Source organism: Saccopteryx leptura, chromosome 3 (genome assembly GCF_036850995.1).
Source record: "Saccopteryx leptura isolate mSacLep1 chromosome 3, mSacLep1_pri_phased_curated, whole genome shotgun sequence".
In the NCBI taxonomy this organism is placed as follows: Eukaryota; Metazoa; Chordata; class Mammalia; order Chiroptera; family Emballonuridae; genus Saccopteryx; species Saccopteryx leptura.
In genome coordinates, this window is record NC_089505.1 from 141061535 (window position 1) to 141084795 (window position 23261).

At 36.9% G+C, this 23261-nt stretch overlaps 2 protein-coding genes across 11 annotated transcripts in view; one reads left to right on the forward strand and one right to left on the reverse strand.

Annotated features, from left to right (window-relative positions):
• MIER1 (MIER1 transcriptional regulator) overlaps window positions 1-8283 on the forward strand; it is a 61344-nt gene extending 53061 nt beyond the window's left edge. For 5 of the 10 annotated variants that reach the window (XM_066376528.1, XM_066376534.1, XM_066376533.1 and 2 more), the window contains 2 exons: window positions 2812-2951; window positions 5343-8280. In XM_066376528.1, the coding sequence (XP_066232625.1) occupies window positions 2812-2951; window positions 5343-5647 (445 nt within the window). In that variant the 3' untranslated portion in view covers window positions 5648-8280. Of the gene's footprint in view, window positions 1-2811; window positions 2952-5342 lie in introns of all 10 variants that reach the window. The other 5 variants (XM_066376527.1, XM_066376531.1, XM_066376530.1 and 2 more) reach the window with 3 other exon arrangements.
• The window catches only part of SLC35D1 (solute carrier family 35 member D1), an 89722-nt gene continuing 68752 nt past the window's right edge, over window positions 2292-23261 (reverse strand). Inside the window, exons 13-14 of the transcript XR_010750267.1 lie at window positions 21256-21337; window positions 2292-2377 (exon numbers count right to left, since the gene is read on the reverse strand). The gene's annotated coding sequence lies outside the window, so the exon portion shown is untranslated. The remainder of the gene's footprint in view (window positions 2378-21255; window positions 21338-23261) is intronic.

The following is a 23261-nucleotide window of genomic DNA, read 5'->3' on the forward strand; positions in this document are numbered from 1 at the left end:
CTTCCAAACTTATTTTCTAGTTTACATTCTGTTAATGGTTGCATTCTGAGTGACTGCACAAAACATTAAGTTAATGCCTTTAGACAAAAATTTAAATTTTTTATCTTTCTTTTTAGTCAAAATCCATAGTTAAAGCCCATTTTTCTGTTATTCATTTTTGTTACATTGTTATCTTGCATTTGTTCAGTAGAACTACATTTGCTGCTTTCTGCCTATAAATAGCCTTTCAAAGGTTTTATCTAATACAGATTCTTTCTTCACTACCTAGAATATTTCATAGCCATATGCAAATTGGAGATTTTGCTGTAACAGTTCTGCATTTATTTTTTTTTTTTAAGTAAAAATTAACTCAGCATAACTTCAGTTACCTGAATGCTGCTTCACCCTCCTGGATTGTTTGACTTTTCTTCCTTCAGCGTTCTGGATGCCATTAATCATTAAGAAGTAATAATAACAATAATTCTTTCACAATATCATCCATGTATTCAGAAATTTAAAATAATTTTGCTATCTAGTCAACTCTAGCTTCATTTGCTTAGATTTTAGCATCCTCCATTATCAGTTCCCACTATACCAAACATTTTCAACAATTCCTCATTATGCATCATCTTTTTCTGTTAGCCTTAGCTTCTGAATTCTCTTTGGCATTCAACATGTGCATTTCTGTTTCTGTGTGCATCAAATTTGTTTCATAATTGTTCTGTAATTATGATGAATGGCATAAAAATGAAGAGGTCTTAAAAGGTCATTGAATTTAACTCCTTTCATTTAAAGATGAGGAAAATAGACCTGGAATGTTAAATTGATTAGCTTATTATCATATGTTTCTGTGATAACTATTAGTTTTATACCTCAGATTGTTGGAAGCTTCTTGAGGTCAGGTATACACATCTCCATATTTTTATATCCATGTTACCCAAGGGTCAGTGTGATCATGAAGTTTGAGATTACAGCTATAGTTGATCATCTTTTTATGGACTTTTAACACAGACTCTGTAAAGTCCTGAGCCCTTACTCTGATTTCTGTTTATCCACCTTCTTTATCCTATTCACAAAGTTCTAAAACATTTGACTTAATATTTCTATTATACTTACTCTGAGGGAATTTTAAAATATGTATTTAAGTTTTTCTTTGTTTTGTTTTTGTTTTTACAGAGACAAGAGAGTCAGAAAGGAATAGACAGGGACAGACAGACAGGAATGGAGAGATGAGAAGCATCAATCATTAGTTTTTTGTTGCACATTGCGACACCTTAGTTGTTCATTGATTGCTTTCTCATATATGCCTTGACTGCAGGCCTTCAGCAGACTGAGTGACCCCTTGCTTGAGGCAGCGACCTTGGGTCCAAGCTGATGAGCTTTTCCTCAAACCAGATGAGCCCGCGCTCAAGCTGGTGACCTCGGGGTCTCGAACCTGGGTCCTCCACATCCCAGTCTGATGCTCTTCCCAGTCTGACGCTCTATCCACTGCACCACCACCTGGTCAGGCGTATTTAAGTTTTTATTAAGCTTCTACTCTGTGCTGTGCACAGGTTAGGCACCAGAAGTGCAGTGGTAAACAAAACAAACAAAAGTCCCTGCTTCATGGAGTTATTATTCCAGTGCAGGTGTTGGCAGACTTTTTATGTAAAACAGCTAGAGAGTAAATAAATAGTTTAGGCTTTGTGGGCTTTAGGTTCTGTAGCAACTACTCAGCTCTGTTGATGGTGTGCAAAAACAGTCATATACATTATGGAAACGGTTGATTATTGCTATGTTCCCAGTAAAATAATATTCACAAAAACAGGTGGCCCACCCACAGGCCATAGTTTGCTGCCCTTCATTCTTATGCCTTAATGGCACTTTAGAGTTTACAAAGTACTTTCCTGTACATATCTTATACAAGAACACTAAGTTAGATAGGTCGTGTATGATTACATGCATTTTATAGATAAAGACACTATACCTGAGAGAGATAAGTATTTAGCCCAGATCATCTATCTAACCCCAAACCAGTGTCACTTACACAACTATCTTCCCATGCCATAAAGTTCAGGAGTGACTTGCAGGAAGAAGTGAACTCACATCTCAGGATATACGGGCAGATAAATCTGGCAGAGAAGCCCAGAAATTTAGTGAGCTTAATAGCTCAGATCTAGCAGAAAGGTAATATAGAAGGTATCCAGGAAGATTTAGGGAGGTGATTTATTGTTAGGACCTAGTCTGTCTTTTCAGGTTTTGCCATAGTCATCAAATAGTCTTTAGGAGATTTATTTATTTATTTAAATTTTTCCATTGATTTGAGAAGACAGAGAAGCTTCAACTTGTTCCATTTAGTTATGCTTGTTCCATTTAGTTGCTTCTCATATGTGCCCTGACTGGCGATCAGACCTGCAACCTATATACACCAGGACACCATTATTCACTGAGCCACCGGACCAGGGCCATATTTAGGAGCTTAAAAATGTCAGTCTGACCAGAAATTCTTTTGTACTCCTGACTGACATAATCTTTGTCTCTTCACTTGTAGATCCTCTGGTTTTAGTTGGGCAACTCTGAGCACTTGCCTACAATTTTAAGTTTTATAACTGCCAATAGGTCTCTAAAGTTAGCTAGTTTAAAGCTCTTACGCATTCTTCCTACAAACATGTAACCAAAAGAAGCTTTCCATGTAAATGTTCAGATCCTGGTGTGTCAGATAAGGCACTGGAATGACTGTAAGTGAAAATTAGGATACTTGATATTAATAAAGCCTTCTAAATTTAACCTCACTTAATACTAATGTTCAGCTTTTTTAATGAGAAAATAATTATAATTTTACTTAATTTTAAGGGATTACATGGATCGGCTTCTAGATGAAAGTGAAAGTGCTGCTTCCAGTCGAGCACCATCCCCTCCCCCAACTGCTTCAAACAGTAGCAATAGCCAGTCTGAGAGAGAAGATGGTACTCTAAGCAATACTAATCAAAATGGTAAGCAACCAGAGAAGCACTTCTGTTTCCTTCTGTAGCCTGGAGTCTTCAGTTTGGTGTCTATTAAACTTCCAAAGCAGAAGTTAAAGTAATAATTTAAATACCGGATGAAGCATACATATCAGCATGCATATATACATACATACTATAATACACACAGAAATCAAATTAATTGGGAAGACTTCCCATTGAATTCCCACTCAAAAGTAAGTTTAATAAATTGTACTGTCAACAGTGACCATTTCTTGTAAGAATTTATTCTTTTTGAGTAGCATCTATTTTCTTATCGTTGTGATGCCTGAACATAAGTATTCTTATTAACTCTTAGACCAAAACTCTAGCCATTTTACATCAGAAATACACAGATATTTTTTAAATACTTTGGGCGCTTGTAACACTTAATCAGGAAGGTATATTAATCATATACATATAGATAAAAAGTAGATAATAAAGGCACAGTTTTGAATATTTTTCTCTCTGATAGCATAATAACCTTGAAGGATAAGAAAAGATACAGCAGATATCAGAATATTGATGCCTGTTCTATTAATGCAAAGGCATTTATATTCTATAGAAACATTTCTATTTTTATCCATGAAAAAAGCAAAGGCATATATCAGTATGATTGAGGTTCAGATTATGTTTTTATTTAAGATATACAGTGGATCAAAGATCATTGTGCTGATCAGAAAGACCTAATTAGAGAATTATTTTGACGTCTAATTAACGAAAATGATTTTCCTTAGACAGTTGCCAGGGAGAAAGTAGTAAGTTCTTAACTCCTCTAGGAAAAAACTGGTGAATTAGAAATAAACTCTGTCCACCCACCTACATTCTGATGTAACAACATTATGGGAGGGCCAGTGGAGAGCTAACCTCCTCATGCCAGAAACTAGAAGAGAAATACTAAGGAAAATTTGACCTTTGTTCTGACCTTTGGCCTCACACTGGCACTGCTGTAATGAATATACTGTACTTTGTTCATCTGATGACCCCTTTCTATTCCCTCACTACTTTCTTTCTAAGAACAAGCCTAACAAAAATTAGGGCCCAGTAGCCATTTCCTGGTCCAGAATGTTTCATTAACATGATGTCTAATGCTAGCTAGCCACATCCGTTCTGAAGTACAATAAACAGCTGAAACTGGCCTTGAGACTAGGTATAGAAACCTACTTGGTTCTGTTTCTGTCCTGTCTTTTCCTGTTTGCTCATAATACCAAATTATTTCCTTTCTTGTCTAACCATTTGATGAGAACATGCAGTTAGCCTAGGAGAGTTTCATAAGTTACCTATAAATTACTCAGTAGCCCAGAAGCCATTGACATCAGCTACCTGAAAATCAAGTTTCTCGGGTTTCTCAAAGAAAGGAAGGAACTTTCCAACCCAATCTTATTTCTTTTGTAATGGGACTTGATTAGTTTTCTTGAAATCTTAAGGTTATTTTTGACCTAGTCACAGTTTCACCAATTCTTTTGGGCTTACTACAGCAAAACCATTTCTTCAGTATAGTGATAATAATCACCATGTGCATTCATGATTTGAGTGTACTTTTGAATTGGGGAAAATAGAATATTTTCTTTGACCAGAATGTAATATCTAAGGCTCATCCTTTAGATTGAATATTTATCTTTAGTGGCACATTTAGTATCCCCAAAATTTCTTCTTCAGTTTGCAGTTAAGTTGAACATGACCTTTTTACTGTTACTTTTATTAGACTAATTGTTGTTTTCTCACCTATTATGGAGGAATTTATGTTTACTCTCAGCATTTTTAAGTGTACGCTTAAGACAGTACAAGCATTAATTTTTAACATGAGAGAGTATTTAAAAATCCATTTAGGTAAATGTAGTATATGATCTTTACCCTTAAAGCACAGTAATAGCCAGAGATTTTTCCCTTAAGAATAAAAAAGTCATGTCATCTTAAGTTTGTATGGTGGTATAAAGCTCAAACTCTTAAAGAAAAAAATATAATTTTTTATATGGTTTTAGAAAGTTATAGCTGTTTGCTAAATCTGAATAACTTATGCATATCTTTGCTTCCATTAAACTTAGTTTGACTGCGGGATCCAGTGCTTAGTTGTTATCACATAGTATCAACATGCTCTTAATATATGCCAAATTCTGTTCTTCACTTTTTTACATTTATTAGCTTATTTAATGTTCACAATAGCCCTGTAAGGTAAATTATTACTCTCATTGTATATGTGATGAAACTGAGATACAGACAATGTAACTAACTTACCTAAGGTCACGCAACTTCTAGGTAAATAGAGCCAGAATTTAGACCATACACAGATTCGATACCTCACTTCCTTGATGATATGCTGTCTTGTAATAGTTTACAAATATAACTCTTTAATATTAGCAGTTTATGTTTCTTCCAACTTAGGGGTGTCATCTAATGGACCAGGTGAAGTATTAAACAAAGAAGAAGTAAAAGTTGAAGGGTTACATGTTAATGGACCAACAGGTGGAACTAAGAAACCACTTCATACAGATATGGATAGTAATGGTTATGAAACAGATAACCTTGCCAATGATCCAAAACTTGCCCATATTGATGAAAAAAGTGAGAGACCTGCCAAAAGGCGAAGGATAAACAGCAATGGAAAAGAAAGTCCAGGTTCTTCTGAATTTTTCCAAGAAACAATCTCACATGGAAAATTTGAAGAACTTGAAAACACAGATGACTGAACTTAAACTTATTTTACTTTCTTTGGAGTAATCCTGGTGTGACTAAAATTTTCAGGATTGATGGGTTACCTTAAAACTTGATTTTCTTAAAACAATTGGCCAAAATTTGAAAGTCGAATTGAGTTCTAACTTTAGTAAATAAGATTTTATAATTCTGCCTTTTGCAGAATTTTTACTTTAAACTGTAAAGACCCTTTTAAGGATACATAACACATAGTTTAGTATATTTGTGTGAACTTAAGATATACCTGTACCTTCTAATTGGATGTATTCAAAAATTTTACTACAGGGTACTTTTTGCTTAGTTTCATGGCAGAGAAGAAAACCTTAGTTTTCTGTTGCACACCATTTTTTTTTCCAAATTTATTAAAATGTCTTTCAGACATTTTTCTCTCCATACAAATTGAGTATCATTATTAAGGAAACCCTTATGAATCCTGAAAGTTATGCTAGCATGATTTTTTTATATATAGAAGTTTAAAAATAAACCAAGTCAGGTTTGTATATGTAAAATTGTTGACATCAATGATGTCTTTCCATATTCTTATCTGGGCTTAAGAAATACATTCTGTATTTTTCCAGATTCTTTGTAGCCTTTGAAAGATTTTTACAGTACATATGTCTTGACTGAGCTGTCCTTTTCTTAATACAAAAGCTTGTATAATTTTCTTAACTTGTACAGTTGGTAAACTTTTATGAGAGGAATTGATATTCTGAGTCTGTCAGCTTTCATTTTATTTTGCTATGGTTTTTCTAATGAATTTTTAAGTGTTGTGTAGTTACTAAGTCATGTTTCTTATCCAGGTGGTAAAAGCATTCATGAAGGATTGTGAAAAAAATTTTTTTTTTCAAATTTCTACTTATGGACAAATGGTGTGAGAATTCTGAAATTAAGCATGATACTTAGATTGCATAGTTTGTATTTGCTATAATTTTCAAAATTATTTTTGAAGCAAGACAAAAGTTTAATGTTGGCTTAAATGCATAAATGTATCATGCTGACCAGAATCCTGTTCAGTTATTTTTATATGCATTATGAAATTTCCCATTTTTTCATTAAATAAACTGGGGAAAAGGTCAAGTGATATTTAGGTAATTGGTACACACAAGGAGTTGGCAGGCAACAATATTGAAAATTGATTAAATTAGAAAAGTTTTTAGACTTTTCCAGTTAAAATCTAGTTTCCCAGATTTAATAGTGTATTTCCAAAATGAAAAAAAAAAGATATACAGTAACTATTGTTCTGTGATTATAAATAGGATCATCCATTTGCATAGTCTTGCAAGAGTGCCATTTTATTTTTAGTGCAAAATTGTTTAAAAAAATGTAGTTTTATACAGCTGATAGACCATCCTATATCCAAACTTTTATAAAAGGTTATTAACTATTGTTTTTATCACAGGCATACCCCAGATACTTCTACCAATTTCTTTTCAGCCATCAGTTCAAGAGCCGATGCCTTTTTGAAATCTTCTGTGATCTTGTTTTTAATGGCTCAACTGTCTAATGCAATTGAGTAGAGGTTTGCAATGAGATAATATGGTTTAGGCCTTATTCCCATGAAGTATTACTATTAACATATGTTCAGACTGCTTCCTCCACCAGTGTGAACAAATTTTCCCCTGAACAGTGTTAAAAGCCACTTTAAAACACTTGACTTCATATAATGTACATTCACTGTTACATACAAATCCAAGTAAATACAAGTTTATGGTGGAAGTGTTGAGAAGCATGAATTTTGTTTGTTTGTTTGTTTTACCTAGAACATTAATTTATCCAGAATGGCAGCTTTAACAGATGGTCACAATCCATTTTCTAAATCAGATGTTATTAAAATAAATCCAAAGTATCCTAGCTCTTTGTCAAAGACTAGAATAGTAATGCTTTACTTTTTTAAATTGTTACAGTTTTCGAGACACCATTTTCACCTTATATAAAAGATACATTTTATTTGCAGGTCTGTGAAAGTTCTTGCATACTAATATTGCAGGAGCAATTTTAGTAAATTCTCAGGCACATTTGCAGATACAGCATGTGTATACATATTAAGAAATCTTTTCTTAACCTTATCTTTTTAAAGTATGCCTAATGAGTGTCATTCCACTATTATAATACATAATGCTCAGCTTTTCGTAAAGAAATATTTAATTATATTTTGTGTTTATACAGGTATTTCACCCAGTACTTTGCTCTTCATAATGCAGCAATTATAACTTGTTAAGTCATTGCACTATAAAATTTTTAAGTAATATCATGAATTTAATTTGCTTAATATTTAGTACATTTCATAACTCTTGAACTCTTGACAAATTGCATTGGGAAAAGAAGCCTTTGTTAATAGTTACTTAGTGTCTCCCACCCCCAGCAAAGCACTATGATTTTCATTTGGAATGGTATTCTGTTCTATGATGTGTTTTCAAATAGAGTTCAGAATCTGTAACTCAGTTCAACATAAATCTGTTGAGCTTTAAAATGTATTTGAAATAATATTTAAATAGGCATTTAAAATTATGAGTTAGATGTTTTTAAATTTATGCATAGTAATTTTGCACTGTAAAATAATTCCGTCTGCCATTCTGAATATGCTTATTAAAATATTTTTTAAACATATTTGCCTATATAATGCTGTGTGAATGATTTTCATTAGATTGATTCACTAGGTTTTAATTGTAGTCTTAAGTTTGTGTGATGCACTTTGTTTACAATACAAAATACTGTATATACAATCTGTTCCGTCTACTCCTAGACATAGTCCATGAAGTAGTGTATCATTGGCTCCTGGTCCCACCTCATCTTGGAGGATGTGTTCTTGTCTTTTTTTTTTAGAGGTTGTGGACCTCTCTATTCACCTGTTTCTCTTTGAACTATATAATTAAAAATGTGTTCCCTTCTTTTGCAGTGCAGATAATCACTGCAAATAAAATATTTTATTTGCTTTGCTCTTAATGGAAAATTAAGAGTGGGTACTCTGAATAAGTGTTTGTGAATTTCAGTAGGCAAAATATGTGCTAGTGACCCCAAGGGCTCTATATCACTGTTAAAACCAAATCAGAAATGAGGGTTACACCATACTCATGAAAAGTGGCAGTGTGGAGAACCATATAATATTATGGGGAGAAAAAGAAATTTCCAAATTTTAACCTTTTATTCTGTCTTCCTAAAAATGACCTTTCTGTATCACATGATTCTACAGATTATTTCAAATTTTCATAATAAAATCAGCACAGACCTTTAATACTCAAATTTATCCTTTGCAAAATCTTAAAGGGTCATCCCTCCAAGTTATGGGCCAATTTAATGTATTTGGCTTAGCCTCTTTATTTTCTAATACCAATTTTCTGTAACCTCATTTATTATGTATACCTTTAGTACTGTGCTGGTGATTTTTGACATGTGTGAAACTTTCCTTTTCTGAACAAGGATGTTTTATATTAGCTTCTATATAGGATGTATATTACACTTAAAATGTCATTTTGCTTGCTCTGAGTAAGCTTAACTAATTCTCCTTTGTCCAAATTTATGCTAAAGGCTTCTTCACATTTAATGTCAGTGGTGACAAGTTTTCATCATGTTTGCATATACCTTATACAAGTATACTTGTGCTAGCTATTGTGCTTGGCCTGTGGCCTCAGACATGTGGCATGTTCTCTCCAAGAAGGTAAGTGCTATGTTGAAGTGAAGGCTCAATGTAGAGAGGCAAAAGGCACCAGTCACGGGGAAGTCACTAGACTTTTTGCCATACAATTCCAGGTAAGATTTTCTTTTAACTTAATATTGCTGTTATTAAACCATGAAATAAATACACGTTTTCCCTAAGAAAGACCATTTATTTATTTTTCACGTGTACTGCAGGGCTGATTATACATAACAGCTGTTGGATTCAGGACTTGCCCTTTTTCTCTTGTCAGTCACTGCCTGGTCAGGGAGTCGCCTGATTTCCTTAAGTTTGGGAGAGGTGAGGCTTAATGCAGATTTAGTGTGGTTTTTAAATTAACTTTTTGCTATTCTCATTATCCTTAACATGAATGGCTGACTGGAGAATTGGTTAACTGTGTCTTTCTGCATACCAACTAGAATTTGTCGAGTGAATTCAGGTAGTTCTAAAATAAATGGTTTTGCTCTTTTCCCTCTGAAAGAAAATGGACTTTGGATTAATAGGAATATACATAAACTTTTTAAATAGAAAAAGGCAAACCTAGACCCTGGATCAGGGATGGGTTTTTTCATTATAGAAAGAGATCAAAGAAGGGCATCAGATTTGTTTTTTGTTTGTGTTTTGGTTTTTTTAGATTCTGCATACAAGTAAAATCGTACAGTTCATGTGTTTCTCAGTGACTTATTTCACTTAGCATAATACCGTCTAGGTCCATCCATGTCACAAATGGCAAGATTGTATTTTTTCTATTGTATAATATACTGTATATACATACTGATCCATTCATCTATTGATGGACGTCTAGGTTGATTCTACGTCTTGCTATTGTAAATACTGCTACAGTGAACATGAGTGTAGATATCTTTTCAAATGAATGTTTTTGTTTTCTTTGGAGATGTGTGTGTGTGTGTATGTGTATTAGGTATATAGATCATTACAGTTGTTAAATCTTCTTGGATTGGCCCCTTTATGGAATATCCTTTTGTCTCTACATTCTTTGTATAAAAGTCTATTTTGTCTAATATATGTATTGCTACCCACCTTTTCATTTCTGTTTGCTTGAAATATCTTTTTCCATCTCTTCATTTTCAGTCTGTGTATGTCTTTCAACCTAAGTGTGTCTCTTGTAGGCAGTATATAGATAAGTCTTGTTCTTTTTGTTTGTTCATTTTTTTTTAATCTGTCCTTCTACCCCACGTATTTTGATTGGAGCATTTAGTCCTTTGACATTTAAAGTGATTATTGATAGGTGTGCTTATTGCCATTTTGCTAATTTTTTTTTGGTTTTTTCCCCCCTCTGATCCTTCTCTTGATCTCTTTTATTTTTGTATAGAATGTATTGGGGCGACATTGGTTAATAAAATTATATAGGTTTCAGGTGCACAATCCTATAATACGTCATCTGTGTATTGTATTGTTTGTTTCACACCCCAAGTCAAGTCTCCTTTCATGACTATTCCTTCTTTAGTAATTCCCATACTGTTGTCTGAGTTTTTTTTCCTTTGCTTAATCCCTTCACCTTTTTCACCCAGCCCCACAATCCCATCTTCTCTGTCAGCTGTCAGTCTGTTCTTTGTAGCTATGAGTCTGTTTCTTTCTTTTTTTTTTTTTTTTTTGGTATTTTTCTGAAGCTAGAAACAGGGAGAGACAGACAGTCAGACTCTAGCATGTGCCCGACCGAGATCCACCCGGCACGCCCACCAGGGGGCGATGCTCTGCCCCTCCGGGGTGTCGCTCTGTTGCAACCAGAGCCACTCCAGCGCCTGGGGCAGAGGCCAAGGAGCCATCCCCAGTGCCCGGGCCATCTTTGCTCCAATGGAGCCTCGGCTGCGGGAGGGGAAGAGAGAGACAGAGAGGAAGGAGAGGGGGAGGGGTGGAGAAGCAGATGGGTGCTTCTCCTGTGTGCCCTGGCTGGGAATCGAACTCGGGACTTCTGCACGCCAGGCTGACGCTCTACCATTGAGCCAACCGGCCAGGGCCTCTGTTTCTGTTTTGTTAATTTTGTTCATTAGAGTCCACAAAAATATTAAAAATGGAACTACCTTATGCCCTAACAATTCCCACTTTTGGGAATATATCTAAAGAAATCCTAAACACTAATTTGAAAGAATATATGTACCCCATGCTCATTGTGAAACTGGAAATATCCATATTTGTGCTACCTGTCACCACTCAGCCACATAAGTAGAGACGATTGACTCTACAGTTCCTTTATTCAAAGGGCCGGTGATCTGAAAAGATGGGGTTCTGTATCTAAAAACCGCCTTAACACCTCAGCCAACCTTTTTTATACAAGGAAGAAAGGAGTAGGTAAGGGGTTCGGAATTTAGGGAAAAGTTAGATAAAATTTGCACCCCAGGGATTCTTCTAGTGCAGGGGTTGGGAACCTATGGCTCGCAAGCCAGATGTGGCTCTTGATGGCTGCATCTGTCTCGCAGACAAATCTTGAATTAAAAAAAAAAACGGCCTGACCTGTGGTGGCGCAGTGGATAAAACGTCGACCTGGAAATGCTGAGGTTGCCGGTTCGAAACTCTGGGCTTGCCTGGTCAAGGCACATATGGGAGTTGATGCTTCCAGCTCCTCCCCCCTTCTCTCTCTCTGTCTCTCCTCTCTCTCCCTCTCTGTATCTCCTCTCTCTCTCTCTCCTCTCTAAAATGAATAAATAAAAAAAAAAGAAAAAAAAAACGTTAAAAATATAAAACATTCTCATGTATTACAATCCATTTCTTACCGCTTAAGTTCATGGTTGCGGGTGGCTGGAGCCAATCACAGCTGTCCTCCAGGACAACAACATTTTTACTGAGTAATGCCTAACGTACACGGGTCGTATGGCTCTCACGGAATTACATTTTAAAATAAGGTGGCGTTCATGGCTCTCTCAGCCAAAAAGTTTCCCCACCCCTGTTCTAATGTTTCTTCATCTGTTGACCAATACTTTATCTGTGTCCTTGTCAGCGGACATTCTGTCCTGGGAGCACTGGTGCTTAGATACCATCTTGTTTGTGGATCTCCTGAGCCTGGGGCGCAAAGCTGGATTGCTTGCAGCCTCGTGAGGTCACGTAGGCCCGGACATGTGTCCAGCTCCTGGAACAAAGCTCTTTACTTGCATTAATCCTATCGATTATAACTACCGTAAAAGCTACTATTGTTATATTACTAAAGTTGAATTTCTAACTCCTGAGTTCCCCTATTACAGCATTATTTACAATAGCCAAGATTTGAAAGCAGTCCAAATGCCCATCAGTAGATGAGTGAATGAAAAAAAAAGCAGTGGTACATTTATTTTTACACTTACCTTGTGCAACAGCATGGATGGACATGGAGATCATTATGCTAAGTGAACTAAGCCAGTCAGAGAAAGACAGATACCACATGATTTTACTTATATGTGGAATTCTCTTGATTTCCTGGTTTTCTTCAGTGTTTTGATTGGGTTCCTTTCTCGCTCTCTCTCCCCCCCTTTTTTTTTTTTTAAGTTTATTAAGTTTGTGGTTTCATGACGTTCATTTATATTTATCAATAGCAGCCTATTTTAAGCTATCTTGTTTATATCTCTTAATTTTGTATGTCCCCAGACTATTTATTGTAGTTATAGTTCATTTTCCTACTTTTGTCTTTTAACCTTCATGTTAGCTTTTTAAGTGCTTTCTTCACTGTTTATTGTATATTTTCTCTTTGCCTTTAGCAATGAGATTTTTTTTTCTTCCTCTGTTATTTCTGGTTATACTCTTTTTTGTATAAGGAGAGCCCTTTAATATTTATTATAAAGACAGTTTAGTGGTGGTGAACTCCTTTAATTTTTATTTTCCTGGGAAACTTAATCTCTCCTTCAATTCTGAATGATAAACCTTGCCTGATACAGTATTCTGTGTTGTAGGTTCCTTTCTTTCTGCACTTAACATACTTCCTGCCACTCTACTAGTCTGAAAGTTATTGAGAAATTATAGCTGATAGCCTTAACGTGGTTTCCCTTCTTTGTGACTTCTGTCTTCAGGATTGTCTTATTATCATTAACTCTTGTCATTTTAATTACATTACATCTTGTGTGGGCCTCTGGTTTCATCTGTTTGGAACTCTGCGCTTCCTGGACCTGGATGTTTGTTTCCTTCCTGGATTAGGAATATTTTCAGCTATGTATTGAAGAGACTTTCCTTTCTCTATTGTATATTCATAGCTTCTTTGTCATAAATTAGCTGCCCATAGGTGTAGTGTATTGGCTTATTATTGGGCTCTAGATTCTGTTTCACTGGTCTGTGTCTGTTTTTCTGCCAATACCATACTGTTAATTACTATAGTTGTGTAGTGCAGTTAGATATCAAGGAGTGTGTTACCTTGGCATTTTTCTTTATTTCTCAGGATTGGTTGGGCTACTCAGGGTCTTCTGTGGTTCCATACAAATTTCAGAATTTTTCTATTTGTGAAAAATGGCATTAGAATTTGGATAGGGACATTTTAATAATACTAATTCTTGCAATTCATGAACATAGAATATCTCTCCATTTCTTTGTGTCTTCTTAGTTTCTTTCAACAATGTCTTCTATTTTTCAGTGTATGGGTCCTTTATTTCCTTTAAGTTTATTCATAGGTGTTTTATTCTTTTTGTTGAGATTATAAATGGATTTTTTTCATTTCCCATTCTGATATTTTGTTAGTTTTACTGTTTTAAGTGCCTTACTCTAGGGATTGGTCAATTCAGGTTTTCCAGGGTTTTTTTGTGATTCTGTTTAGGAAGGTTATATATTTCAGGATTTGTCCATTCTATGTTAATTTTGTGGAGTGTAGTCTTTCATAGTATTCTTGTGTAATCCTTTGCATTTCTGTGGTATCTGTTGTAACTTATTTATGATTTTGAATCTTCTCTCTCTTTAGTGAGACTAGCTAGAGGTTTCTCAATTTTATCTTTTTCAAGAACCCAGCTCTTTTATTAATTTTTATTGTCTTTATTTTCTATTTCATTTATTTCACTTCTGATTTTTATTTTTTCCTTCCATTGACTTTGGGCTTCATTTGTTCTTTTTCTAGTTAAGGTGTAATGATAGTCATTTTGAGATTTTTGTTTTTTTTGAGGTAGGCCTATGTTGCTGTATCCCCCAAATTTTGGTATGTCTTATTTGTATATACGTCTCTCTATATCTGATCTTTTTTAGCCATTTCTTCTTTGACTCAGTACTTGCTTGTTTTAGTATGTTGTTTAGACACGTACTTGTGATTCTTTTTCAACTTCTTGTAGTTGATTTCCAGTTTTATGCTGTTATCAGAAAATTTGCTTGGTATGATTTTAATCTTAAATTTATTGAGAGTTGTTTTATATCCCAACATGTGGTCTATCCTTGAATGTTCCATGTGCACTTGAGAAGAATGTGTAGTCTGTCATTTTGGGATGTGAAGTTTTATAACTATGTCCATGTGTGTCATTTAAGGCTGATGTTTCCTTGTTGACTTTCCATATGGATGATATAAGCATTGGTACAAGCAGGCTATTAAAGTCTCCTACTATTATTGTATTGTAATACTGTTGGTTTCTTACTTTAGGTCTGTTAATAGCTATGTTTTTTGGTGCCCTGAGGTTGGGTGCATATATATTAATTAATGTATGTCTTTTGAATGAACTGGAATTGTCTCCTGTATCATTAACAAAATGTTCATCTTTGTCTCTTGTTACCTTTTTTGTATTGAAATCTATTTTGTCTTACGTAAGTATGGTTATACCGCTTTTCTCTGTATATCATTTGCTTGGAATATCATCTATTGATACTTCACTTTGAGGTGATATGCCTCTTTGGAGCAAAGATGGGTCTCCTGAAGGAAGCATATATTTGGGTCTTATTTTTATCCATACAACAACTCTGCCTGTTGATTGATGTGTTCCATTCCTGTACATTTAGGATGATTTGTATCATATAAGGACTTACTGCAGCCATTTCATCTTTTATTTACTGGTTGCTGTGTATTTTATTATTTATCCTTGTGTTCTTTTGTGCTATTTTATAGTTTTTCTATGCTTTCTTTCCTCTCATTTCCTCTTTTTTTATTTCATGCCTCAGCTCCTCAGCTTTAGACTTGTTTTGTGATTACCATGATGTTGGTATGTTTCATAGATAAAAGTAATTTTTATTTTGATGGCATCTTATTTTCATTTCCGTAAACAAGTTAGTCATTTTCTTCCCTTTTATATTTTTTGTTGTTTACAAATTAATCCTTTTATATGCTGTGCAATTTTTACCAAATTTTAGTAGTTATTGTTAATGCTTTTTCCCTTTAACCTTTATATTACAATTGTTTAATATCCTCTTAAATAGAGTTGCAATTTCCTGCTTTTGTCCTCTTATGTACCACCTTCCTTAAAGTTCTGTATACTTTTGTCTTTTGTGTCAGGTAGAAGAGTTCTTTTCAAAAATGCTTGAAGTGCAGGTCCTGTGGTGGTAAATTCTCTGAGCTTTTGGCTGGGAAAGGCGTTATTTCTTGCTCATAGCTAAAGGATAACTTTATTGGATATATTCTTGCTGGTAGTTTCTTTCAATACAATAAATTATCTCATTTCACACTCTCTTGGCCTGTATGATTTCTACTGAGAAATTTGATGATAATCTGATGGGGTTTTCATTGTAGGTTACTGCTTTTTTTCCCCAGACTGCTTTGAGAATTGGTCTGTGTCAAAAGTTATTTTTGCATTTAGATAATTAAGTGTTCTCTTAGCTTCTCTTACTCTAATGTCCACTTCCTTCCCTAAGTTTGGGAAGTTATCACAGATTACTTCTTTGAATAGGCTTTCTGTTTCTTCCTCTCTTCTGGGATATACATTATCATTAGCTTGCTCTTTCTAAGGTAATCAATTCTATATAATTCTTTCATGTTTTTAAAATTTAGGTCTTTCTCTTCCTCCTGTGTCGTTTTAGGTTTCTATCTTAGGGCTTGCTAACGCTCTCTTCCATCTGTCTGCTCTATCCCAGTATTTTCTAATGCATTCCTCATCTCATTTATTGAGTTCAACTCCAGAATTTGTTTGGTTCTTTTTTATAGTTTCACTCTCTTTGGTAAAGTACTCCTGTTGTTTATTAATTCTATTCCTGAGCTCATTGAGCTGCCTGAGTTTTCTTGTCTCTTGAGTTTCTTCATGACCACAGTCTTGAATTCTGTCATTTAAATCTGTCTGTGGTGACTTTGAGATTGGTTTCTGGAGACGTGTCATTTTACTTCTGTGTTACTCTATTACCTTGGTCGTCCAGTGGTACTTGATGTGTTTGTTGTTCCCCTACCTGCACATTTGAGATAGTAAACTCTTGTTTTTATACTCTTTTGATCTTAACACTTCAAGCAGGTTAATAATTATTAGAGGGCTTTCTTTTGTTTTCATGGTTGGGTGGAGTAATATCACTTTGGATGTGGAAACGAACTCGTGGGTGACCAGGGTGGTGGGTTTGCCCTCCGTGTCCAGGCTGCTTCAGTCTCAGGGCACCATCCCCATGGTGAGGGGATGTGGTGGACAGGAAGAGCAGGTGTGTGAGCCTACAGCATTACCTCCTTGTTGCTAACGGCCCCCAACTTGCTGTGCTGTAGCCACGGGGCTGCAGACATGTCTCTCCTGCTGCTACCATGTTTCCCTGCCTTGGGTTGGAGCAGAGGGTTGGAGCTGGGTCTCAGGCATTGATGCTGTTTTTGCCCTTACCCCCCCAAACCCCCACTCCTCCACTTCTAGTGTGTGAGTTGTGGCTGTGACGGCCTCAAACTGTGTCTGCAGGCACTGCCCCTGTCCTTCATCCCATCTCTACATGCCCCAGTATGGCCACCTTCAGACGTACCAGTGCATGTTTGTGTGTTGAGCAGAGGAGCCTGTGTTGGACTGGAGACATCTGACTTGTAAATTTAAGAGGAGACGCAAAGGGCTATTCTCACTCCAGGATGCTGACCTTCCTTCCTTATTTTTTTTTTCTTCTCTGACTTCAGGAATTTTGAAACCTTTCTTTCCTCAAAATCTCCCGTTGCTTTTGTGTAATTCTATACCTCACCATCCTCTCTTTCCTTAAGATCTGTTGATCTAGGGGGAGAATGAGTGGGGGAAAGAAGAAACATTTAACTTGGATGTCAGTCCTACATGGCCGGCCTGAGTCATCCTCTGGGCTCCACAGAGGGCCCAAGTCAATTTTGAGACTTGCATACCTGCAGTAGTACAGCCCTTTAGTTTCTTTAGTTGACTGAGTAGAGATTAAAATTGTTGTTAAATCAAATCATTGTCTATAGTTACAACTTGAGAATTGATCTGAGCCAGTGTCATTTAATATCAAGGCTGGTATTAACAAGGTACACTGTAGGCCAACAGGGAAAGCAGTGGGCTTAATGTGATGTTTGGACCCACGTTACTGTTATCAGTACTTATGAATATCCATTTCAGAACAAAAAGGTCAAGCTCCCACAGTGCCTGGCCTTGCATTTCCTTATCTCTGACTCGACTTCATGCTGTACTTTCATTTCAACCCAGGGATGGTCTAAATATGTGTACGGTATTCAGAACCCTCACATGTAAAACCTACAGCCTTTTTATATTATGTCACCTCTGCCTTCCACTCATCCAAATTCCATCCCACATTTCAAGGTTTCTTTTGATTTGGCCAGTACTTTGTAATCTTGTACTAAACAAAAACCATTGAAGTGCTCATTGGTAAAATATGGAAGATACCCACTGTGTCAGCATTACAAGGCTGTTGGGATTATAGAATCACACACAGGAAAATTTCCTGAGAGCACTAGATAATGACTTTATAGTTATTGTTTACAATCCCTTATTTAAAGCCCTTGTGGCCAGAAAATTTTCAGATTTTAAAGAGGAAATATATTTTTAAAAACATCCATAGCGGGGAATAGAACCTCCAATAAGATGTATTCATACTCATACAAATTTCAGGTCAAATATTGCTACCAAATGAGTTTGGCAACAAACTCAAGAAATAACATGGTTCTCGGAGCACTGTGGATTTCAGAATTGCGCGTTTGTAGTAGCCTTCAAATTTTGCCAGCGTGCACGGGACAGCTGATGCCAGTTTCTTCTGTTTTGCTATGTATCTGGCAAAGAGGCATGTAAACAGGAAGATAAAGTAAACTAGCAGGGTGCTTCGATATGTACAGTAGCTACTCCAGGACCCTGCACACTGGGCCTTCTGCAGAACCTACAAGAAGGGTGTAAATGAAGCAACTGGGTGAGAGGAGCCTGCCAAAGCCCAGATGTGGAGTCGAGTCTCCCACTCAGTCCTCATTTTACGTAAGGGAAAACCCGAAGCCCCAAATTGGAAAATGTGAAAGTTTAACAACCCTACTGAGCTGTCCTTTTCTTTCCTGGTACTTAAGTTTTTATAATTATGTGTTTATGGCTAGGGCCATGGCTTCCCCCTTGGCCTATTGGTTCCCACCGCTAGGGAAGCTAAGTACTACTATTAGCTGCCCTGTAGCCGGCTGATCCCTGCCTCTGGCTGGTGGCTCATTCAGGAACAGCTCCTCTGTAGTCATCTGGCTCGAACAGCGGGGGGGGGGGGGGAGGCAGTCCCTCAAAAGGAGCATGTGCTGGTCACAGAAGAATGGTAATTAGGCAGCTAGAACAAGCCTGTTGCAAATAAAATTATATAGCATAATTGATAGCTGGTACAAGCACTGTGCTAAATATTCATTGTAAACCAATCCTGACATTGTTTCTCCCAATTTACAATGGAGAAACAGCCACCTAGAGAAGGTGAAAGACTCATCCTTTGCAACGATTTGGATTTTGTACAGACGTTTTCCAAAGCTGGATCTTTGCATTCAGGGACAATGTTTGTTGAAGGTTGATAGCGGATGCTACTTATAAACAACCAAATGCTAGCGTTTTCCACAAGTCTGAGTTCTAGAAAGGAGAAAAGCCCCCTAAACTGGGGGTCGGGGGTAAAGTCGGTAGGTTCTGAGAAAAGCTGAATGCAAGTCTCGAGCCAGACATCAGAGGAAAGCCTGCGCAGGTGTAGACAGGCTGGACTCCAGGTGCTGGAACTTCCCAGTAGGAGAAACTGTCACTGTGCCATCTGCCTTCAAAGAATTCCCGAGTTACTCAGATGTCCAGAAATGACTGGAAGGGGCTGAGCACAAGAAGGTAACCTCTTGTGTTCTCAGGCTACAGTCAATTCCCTTGAATCTTGTGTAACTTGAGGACTGGGAATGAATTTCCTGCTAGGTGGCAGGATGGAAACTACTCTAACTTGATCTAAAAGAATAACAGTAACTTGGCATTTCTTCTATACTTAGACATTACACAGTAGTGCCAGTTCTAGGCAGCTCCATGAACTCAAGAGGAAAAGGTAGGCCTTACAGGGAGGCAAATTTATATTCTGTAAAGCAAAGACTGTCTCATAGTTACCACTGTCCAAGAATGGAGCCTTCCTGTGCCTGTCTCCTTATCACTAAAATAAGGATAATAACAGGACTTACTTTAAAGGATTGTTTAGAGGGTTCCAATCTATCCATATATGGGGTGCTAAGAAGTGTCCATCATGTAGCAAACGCTCTGTGGATCATTTGTACTGTGGCAGAGCGGGCAGTGCTACACTTCCAGTATTTTTGGAAAACACTTGGAAACCTAAATTAAATACCTTAGAAATGTTCATATTTGGTTTTCTGAGGTTCAAATGGCCTTCTGAAGATATTACATTTATTTTTTTATAATAATTCATCACAGCTTTACTTATAAATAAGTAGAAACATTTTATTATATCCTGTTAATTCTATCTCTTCAAATAATTCAAATCTTGTTTCTCTGTTGTTTTCACAACCACCATTTAGAGCCCCAGTATTTCTCACCAGGACTGTCCAACAGCCTTCTCTAGCTGATACAGTTCTCTGGACAGTCCTACTCTGCTCCAACCCCCACCCGACGGTAATCTGCATGGCATCCTCAGTGGTCTTGCTATAATGCAAATCTGCTCCATAGCCGGTCCTCGATTTAGGCATACTTGTAGCCAGCGGACCAAATCTAGCTGGCAGGTATCTTTTAAGTTGAATACTTTTAAGTAGGTTAGTACCACAAGTCCTACCAGTTACTATTGTATATATTGATTACTTTCATTCAGATTCATATTTTTGACCTGCCTGGCCCCTGCATGGTCAAATCTGTAAGATTAATTTGTCAATACCAAACATACAGGATACAATTCAAATCAGCAGCTGGCGTGCTCTAAAATGAGGACGAGGCCATGTTTCTGCCTTGCTGTACTCAAAAAATGTAGCTATTAATCGGCTACTCACTATTCATTCAGGAAGTATTTGTTGTGTACCTACAATGTACCCAGGGATACGAGAGTAAACAAAACTGACCAACATCTCTGCCTTCCTAAAGCTTAAATCTGATCAGAGGAGACTAGTACGATGGAGACAAAGCATGGGCAGGGAACAAGGTGGTGGGGTCATTTCAGCCAGGCTGCTCAGGGAAGGCCCACAGAGATGAGGGTGTGAACTTATAGAGGCATGAAGGGGGAGTGAATTCCAGACAGAAGCAGATGTAACAGCCCTGTAGCATTCCAGGGCTCCAATATCTTAATTGAATCCTAATTGTCCTTAAAGAATCAGCTCAACTCTGGCTGGTTAGCTCAGTTGGTAAGAGCGTCATCCCAATATGCCAAGGGACAAGGCTGTGGGTTCAATCCTCAGCCAGGGCACATACAAGAATCAACTACTGAATGCATAAATAAGTAGAACAATAAATCTCTCTTTCCCTCTCTGACTTTTTTCTTACCCATCTTCCCCTCTCTAAAAAGTCAAAATAAATTAAAAAAAAAAAGAATCAGCTCAAATGCCATTTTTCCAAGAGAATTTTTCCACTACTTTTCACAGGCAGATTGAGACTTCCTCCCATACATTCTTTATATACATCTCAGATAGTTTCATGAATCTCTCATCATTTGTAGATACTGTCCTCAAAAAATATTCATTTAACAAATTACCTTAAGGATAAGCAGATGTGAGGAGGCATTCCTGATAATCTCAGACTGCATTCTTCTAATTATAGGCATGTTATCTGGAATTCTTTGGGAAAAAAAGCATTTCGGAATCAGTACACATTTAAATTTATTATTAGGGCAAGCTGGAAGAATCTCTTAGACTTGCTTAAGCCACCATTTAAAGTATTGTACGGGGAAAAGGCATGAAAAGGTCTAACTATGAAAGCACATAGTAGCCCTCAGGAAGTAACAGCGCTTTTCTTTCTTGGAAAGCAAACTGCTTTCCATTGTTTACCTCCAGTGGCAGCTGTTACCACAAGAGAGGGCACCATCAGCACAGCTGGAAAAGCATGGCTGCTTTGCCTCCTCAGATCTAATCAACCACCAAACAGTTCAGCCCTAAGTTTTAAATCCATTTGACAGTCATATTGTGGTGACCTTGATACCACCAAGTCTATTATAAGCAGACCAGAAGAAACAAGAATCTTGTATGGTGGCAAAGAGCAAAGGTCTTTTATGGATTAGGATTTGAATGTGGGTTTCACAGCCACATTGGACAACTATTTCACTGAGCTTCATGTGTAAAACATGGCTGCGCCTGGGCCTCTGACCCAGGCAGGGTGCTGGCCCACTTAGCTCAGTCTGGCTGGCTGGCTGGCTGGAGGGATGAGCAATACATGTGAGGAGAGCTGCAGGAATGAAGTCTGGCTCCCCTGCCGTGGACATACAAACCAGCTCTGTGCTCTGCCTCTCTCAACAGTGCCTCTTTTGTGGTGTCCTCAGTACAAAAGCCCTGAGTGCAAAAGCCAAGCAAGACAAGAAACCAGCAAAGGGCTAAATGAAAGCATTAAAAGCTGATTAAAACACATACCTTAAGGGCAGTCTCTTCAACAGCTGGTGTCAGGAAAACTGGATATTCACATGCAAATGAATGGAGTTGGACCCTTACCTCACACCACATACAAAAACTAACTGAAAATGGCTCCAGGACCTAAATGTAATACCTAAAATTATAAAACTCTTGGTAGAAAAAAACCTCAATGGATTTGGCAATTATCTTTTGGATATGATACCAAAAGCATAGTCAACAAAAATAAAAATTGATAAACTGCCCTACATTAAAATGTAAAACTGTGCATCAAAGGACATAATATGAGTGCAAAGGAAACCTACAGAATGGGAAGAAATATTTGCAAATAATATCTTTGAAAAGGGGCTAAAACTCAGAATATATAAAGAACTCTCACAACTCAACAACAAAAAATCTATTTTAAAAAATGAACTCAAATAGACATTTCTCCAAAGAAACAATATCAATGGACAATGAGCACATGAAAAGATGTTCAACACTACAAATCATTAAGGAAATACAAATCAAAATCACATTGAGATATCATCTCACACCCACCAGTATGATTATTATTTTTTTTTAAACATGTCCATTTCTTTTTTTTTTTATTTACAGAGAGAGAGAGAGGGATAGATAGGGACAGACAGACAGGAACGGAGAGAGATGAGAAGCATCAATCATCATTTTTTTGTTGTGACACCTTAGTTGTTCATTGATTGTTTTCTCATATGTGCCTTGACCAGGGGCTACAGCAGACCGAGTAACCCCTTACTCGAGCCAGCGACCTTGGGCCCAGCTGGTGAGCTTTGCTCAAACCAGATGAGCCCACGCTCAAGCTGGTGACCTTTGGCGTCTCGAACCTGGGTCCTCCGCATCCCAGTCCGACGCTCTATCCACTGCGCCACCGCCTGGTCAGGCTAGTATGATTATTATTAATAAAACAAGTGGTGACAAGGATGTGGAGAAACGAACACACTTGTGCACCACTGATGGGAATGTAAACTGGTACAGCCACAATGGAAGACAGTATGGCAGTTCCTCAAAAAATTAAAAATAGACTTACCATATGGCCCGGCAATTCCAAAAGAATTCAAAGCATATTTGCATAGCTTTTACAGTGGTTCCTTGAGGTAAGAATGGACCAACATACAAATTTTTT